Source organism: Pangasianodon hypophthalmus, chromosome 6 (genome assembly GCF_027358585.1).
Source record: "Pangasianodon hypophthalmus isolate fPanHyp1 chromosome 6, fPanHyp1.pri, whole genome shotgun sequence".
In the NCBI taxonomy this organism is placed as follows: Eukaryota; Metazoa; Chordata; class Actinopteri; order Siluriformes; family Pangasiidae; genus Pangasianodon; species Pangasianodon hypophthalmus.
The window spans coordinates 30,688,476-30,694,184 of record NC_069715.1 but is presented as its reverse complement, the minus strand read 5'-3'; the positions used below and the strand labels follow the sequence as shown (position 1 = coordinate 30,694,184).

At 40.3% G+C, this 5,709-nt stretch overlaps 1 protein-coding gene across 1 annotated transcript in view; it reads left to right on the top strand.

The window, feature by feature from the left end:
* The first annotated feature begins 599 nt into the window (after positions 1-599).
* Positions 600-5,709, top strand: part of utp15 (UTP15 small subunit processome component) — a 9,833-nt gene continuing 4,723 nt past the window's right edge. Inside the window, exons 1-7 of the mRNA XM_034304969.2 lie at positions 600-725; positions 2,938-3,061; positions 3,174-3,266; positions 3,384-3,568; positions 3,885-4,063; positions 4,293-4,418; positions 4,669-4,804. Of these exons, the coding sequence (XP_034160860.2) occupies positions 2,972-3,061; positions 3,174-3,266; positions 3,384-3,568; positions 3,885-4,063; positions 4,293-4,418; positions 4,669-4,804 (809 nt within the window). The 5' untranslated portion in view covers positions 600-725; positions 2,938-2,971. The remainder of the gene's footprint in view (positions 726-2,937; positions 3,062-3,173; positions 3,267-3,383; positions 3,569-3,884; positions 4,064-4,292; positions 4,419-4,668; positions 4,805-5,709) is intronic.

The following is a 5,709-nucleotide window of genomic DNA, read 5'->3' as shown; positions in this document are numbered from 1 at the left end:
CTGAACTCTCGCTGTGGTTAAAACTAAGATAAGGGGACAGTGAAATAATTGTGGTGAGAGGCAGGTGTGTGATTAAAAGAAAAGAGAGAAAACTCCATCCGATGAGATTATTGTTTTAGAATTGTATAAAAGCATGAGCCATGATTATGTAAATCAGATGCTCTGCAGACCATCTCGGCTTTGTTGTTTGATTCAGTAAAGTCTATAGATTTTTGGCATCCAGAACCCCTTGTCTTTGTAACTCATATTTCTTATTCTGATTTGCAGAAGTATTTGCCACGACATAATACGCATAATAATGTTCTAGGAATGATGTTTACACAGTAATAATAACTGAGTAATAGTGTTTGAGTAATGCAGGCAATCTGCGCAGCATTCTGTCTATCCTCTGGTATTCCTCTATTAATCGGTATTTTTGTGTAATGTCTCTATACACTGTTAATTGCAATCATGTGAACTATAAAACTACTTGTACAGAAAGAAAAAAAAGGAAAAATTAAAGAGAAAAAACGAAAATAAGATTTTGCGCAGCGACTGCGTCACTGGAACACACCTTTTCTGTGTTTAACGAGATTTCAATAAAGTTTTTTATACAAAACGGAACTGCTTTTGTGATCCAAAATGGTGGCTCCCTTGTGGCTGTAGAAGCAACGTGATTTAACACGCTTATGTATAAAATATATACATTTTAAATCGTTCAGTGTGCAGCAGGAGGAAACTATTTGGTGAGGAGATATTTATTTGTTTGTTCATTTTATTTTATTTTATTTTTTATTTGAAATGAATTAGCAGTTTAGCTCGGTGGCTTGCTGTCGGTTCCGCGTGACTGTGAGATATTTTCACGTGGATCCTAACAATAATAATAATAATCATTATTGTGATTTATATCCAAATTTAGTTTAGCTTTTATTCAAGTTTGTTGTCTAATAAAGCGGCATTGGTTGTAATATTTCATTTCCAGTGTAGTAAATGTGTGTGTGTGTGTGTGTGTGTGTGTTTATAGGGTCATGTGCTGTTTCATCTTTTGGTTTTCATGTTTTTGGATAAAATGACTGACATTTCTCTCGTATGGAAGCTTTGATGGTTTTACAGACACACTGCAGTCTCGGTATTTAAGCTGATTTGCGGATGGAGGCGATACTGAGGGGAAAATCGTATCGCGATATTAAATGTAATAAGTTAAATGTGTGCAAGCAAAAAGCTCGTGCTGCAATTTATGATGCTTTTTCAGTTAAAATCTACAAAAAATACATTTCTATAGAAATAAATAATTATTGTAAAATTGTATAGTTTATTATAATTTCTGATCAGCTGTTTGTCACTGAAACCATTGAATCATAAAATAAGATTATAAAAATAATAAAAACACTCAAAAGTGCATTTCATAACTTTATTTTTTCTATAAGACTACAGTGTTTTTGCACTCAGTGATTGTGTGTGTGTGTGTGTGTGTGTGTGTGCACTGCTAGTGTCATGAAAAAAGTTTGAGTCTATTATTCAAAATAAATGCAGAAATTATTTAAAAAACTTATTTTTTTTAGTCCAGTGAACTTTTATTTAAAATGTTTTAAACAGACAGTTTGAAGATTTGCTACGTGTGAAATCAGCTGCATCATATAAACTGATTAAATTTCATAAATGTCAAGAATCTTGCTATAATTTGTTAAATAAATGATCATTTCTACATTTTGGCCACGAACCTTAAACACTTTAGACCTGAATGTTAGCAGGATTTATTTATAAACACGTTGAATGATTTGTTGTTTTTAAATTTCAGGTATAATATTTTGCTGTTCCTGCCATACATTTATCTTTGTAAGTGTTTAAGGTCAAAATTCACAAAACATGCATTTTAAGTAACACAAGGAAGTTAAAAGATATATGAAGAAAGGAATGCATTTTAAAGTAATTTAAGCATGAAAGGGTTAAACAGTGTGTTAATAGTCAGAGCCGAAGGAGCGAGATGCTGGATCTCGGTGCTCAGTGCTCGCAGAAGTGAAGTGCTCACTCTCTACACGCTCGCTTCACCGCTCGACGCTCGGCTTGGGACGGCGGACGGCCTTCGCAATCGCCATCACGTCAGACGATTTAAACGTCTGTGAGGGAAACGAGATCTCTGCAGCTTTATGATCGATAAAAATAAAGCGTGTTGCATCTCGCGATACGTGTTTCTTTTCTCAGCTGATTTGTTTCCTGTATGAACCTTAATCACCTGCTGTGTGACTTGAGCAGAGCAACTCGACATCTTTCTCTGCTGGAGTTTATCTTCTCATATCCGAGCTGCTGAACCGATAAAGCCGTGAAAGTCTTCAGTCTCAAAACCTGAGCAGAGATTTCAGTGAGACAATGAAACAGTGTGTTGTTTATCAGAGCGACTTCACTGCACAGGAATACAACAAGTGTCTCCGCACACGCACGTGTGGTTTATATAACTAACATTTATAAACAATAAACTATAAAATAATTTACATTTTATAATGACTTTGGTGTTTGGTTACAGTTAATAACTTTATTTTCAGTCCTGACTTCAGTTCTGCAGCATTCCTGTTCTTAATGAGGAATTAAGCCAAAAAAAAAAAAAAAAGACTGAATAAACAAATAAAAAATAAAAATATGCAGCTACAGACGACTCTGAACCAGCTTCCGGTATTTTTCCGATGTAACGTACACAGCATACGTTATGTATGTCTGGCCACGCCCCCTTTTTTCTCACCTCACAGGTGATAATATTCGCAATCAGCAATAGTTAGAGAGCGCAGGTTCTGCGTTGATCGTTAATTGTGAGATACTTCAGATCATGTGATGGTGCACTTTAGGATTACTTCAGATAATATCCGAGTAAATGAGCACAGACTCGGACCAGTACCAGTACCGTAACTGGTATCAGTATCAGTGTGGATGCATCCCTAATCCCAGTTTATTCCCTTCATCCTGCAGGTTTGTAAATTAGAGAGATCGTCAGCTCTCTGCCATGGCTTCGTTTAAGCCCACTAAAATCCTGACGTACCCTAAACTAGGAGAGCGAGTGACTGAGGAGACGCTTTACTGGAAAAACTACAAGGTATTAAAGACAGCGTTGATTTGAAAATCATTTCGTTGTGTCGAGGATTCTGATCAGAGCTGCGCTGCTGAGTGTGTTAAATAAAACTGTTTCTTTTCTTTTCTTCTCTCAGGCTCCAGTGCAGATAAAGGAATTCGGCGCTGTCACAAAAATCGAGTTTTCGCCTCAACCACCTCACAATTACGTCGTGACGGCGTCCACCAGAGTACGGCCGAGTCTCTGACGCTTTTTTACGCAGTAGTGTAAAGTGTAAAGTGTGTAGAGTTTTCTCACGGTTCTGTTTCCTCCTTGTGTGTGATGATGAATTTTTGCGTGGTCTCAGATCCAGGTGTACGGCGCTCACTCTCAGGAGCCGCTGCGCAGTTACAGTCGCTTCCGGGACACGGCGTATGGCGGGAGTTTCCGTGGCGATGGGCAGCTGCTGGTGGCGGGAAGTGAAGAAGGACTCATTCGTCTGTTCGACATCGGAGGTCGAGTCGCTCTCCGCCAGTTCACAGGACACACCAAGTATGTGTGTGTGTGTGTGTGTTTGCATACATGCATGTACGTGTGTGTTTGAGACAGGTGCTGGTACAGGTGCTTTTTCACTGCAGGAACCTTTCCAGGAACCTTATGCAGAACCAGAGCTGATTTTACATTTTAGGAACCTTTTGGAGTTGGTGCTTCTCCGTGTAGCAGGAGCTTCAGTGGGCGGAGCTTATTATAATGACTATCTGATTGGTCAAAAATAAATCTCTCTCTTTTTTTTCTGTCTCTCTCTTTCGCTGTCGTTTTCTCTCTGTCTCTGTCTCTCTCTCTCTCTCTCTCTCTCTCTCTCTCTCAGGGCGGTACACGTCACCTCGTTCCTGTCCGATGGTTATCGTGTGTTATCGGGTTCTGACGATTTGTCGTGTCGGGTTTGGGACGTGGCGAGTGGAGCAGAACTCAGCTCTTACACCGAACACAGCGATTACATCCGAGCTGCAACCGCCAGCAAACTCAACCCCGACGTCTTCATCACCGGTATCGAGTTCCAGTTCAGTTCCAGTTCGCGAACATGTAACGCTAGCTAGTTAAGCACAAATTAATATTAATAACGCGCTAATCAGTGTGATTTCTGTTTTACATGCTCGGCTTTCTGCTTTTAGCTCTCGGATTAGATTAGATTAGATTAGACTAGACGCTTGCTAGTGTGTGAACGCAGGTTTGTGATTGGTCCTGAGCTCAGTAACACTAATCTCCTCTCCGACAGGTTCCTATGACCACACGCTGAAGGTGTGTGACGTTCGGTTAGGGGGAAGCGTGATGACGCTTCAGCACGGACATCCTGTCGAGTGTGTGCTGCTCTACCCCTCTGAGGCTTTACTGGTGTCCACAGGTAACTCAGAACAACAACAATAATAATAATAATAATAATAATAATTCTTCATCATTATCATCACGTATTTTAGTGTGTTATTAATTAATTTTAATGAAGAGGTGTGTATCAGAGCCACATCAAACACTCTGTAAAAACCCATGTTGAGGTGTGACCTTTAACTTTTTATTGGTTTTACTTTTTAAAAAATAAAATGTGTGTGTGTGTGCACGCGTGTTTGTGTGTGTGTGTGTGTGTGTGTGTTAAACAGGAGGTCGGTATGTGAAAGTGTGGGATTTGCTGAAAGGAGGTCAGCCGCTCGTCTCTCTGAAGAATCACCACAAAACCGTCACGTGTGCGTGTCTGAGCACTGCTGATAACCGACTGCTCACAGGCTCGCTCGACAGGTGTGTGTGAGAGTGTGTGAGAGAGTGTGTGAGAGAGTGTGTGAGAGAGTGTGTGAGAGAATGTGTGAGAGAGTGTGTGTGAGTGTGTGTGAGAGTGTGTGAGAGAGTGTGTGAGAGAGTGTGTGAGAGAGTGTGAGAGAGAGTGTGAGAGAGAGTGTGAGAGAGAGTGTGAGAGAGTGTGTGAGAGAGTGTGTGAGAGAGTGTGTGAGAGTGTGTGTGAGAGTGTGTGTGAGAGTGTGTGTGAGAGTGTGTGTGAGAGTGTGTGTGAGAGTGTGTGAGAGAGTGTGTGAGAGTGTGTGAGAGTGTGTGAGAGTGTGTGAGAGTGTGTGTGAGAGTGTGTGTGAGAGTGTGTGTGAGAGAGTGTGTGAGAGAGTGTGTGAGAGAGTGTGTGAGAGAGTGTGTGAGAGAGTGTGTGAGAGTGTGTGTGAGTGTGTGTGTGAGTGTGTGTGAGTCTGAGCACCGCTGATAACCGACTGCTCACAGGCTCGCTCGACAGGTGTGTGTGAGAGTGTGTGAGAGTGTGTGAGAGAGTGTGAGAGAGTGTGAGAGAGTGTGAGAGAGTGTGGGAGAGTGTGAGAGAGTGTGTGAGAGTGTGTGAGAGTGTGTGAGAGTGTGTGAGAGTGTGTGAGAGTGTGTGAGAGTGTAATAACTTAAAGTCAGCAGGTCTGGATTATTATTGCTTCATGCCCTTCTAAGTATATTTTCTGTATTAGACTGTTTGTGGTTTAGTCTAATAATATTAATAATAATAATAATAATAATAATAATAATAATCTTTATTTATACAACATCTTTCATGCATTAAAAACTCCGAGCGCTTTGTGCAAATGTTCTTTTTCTCTCTTAAATCTATGGTTTAAAGAATAATAATAATTAAAGCATCATTATTTATGAATAGTGTTTTC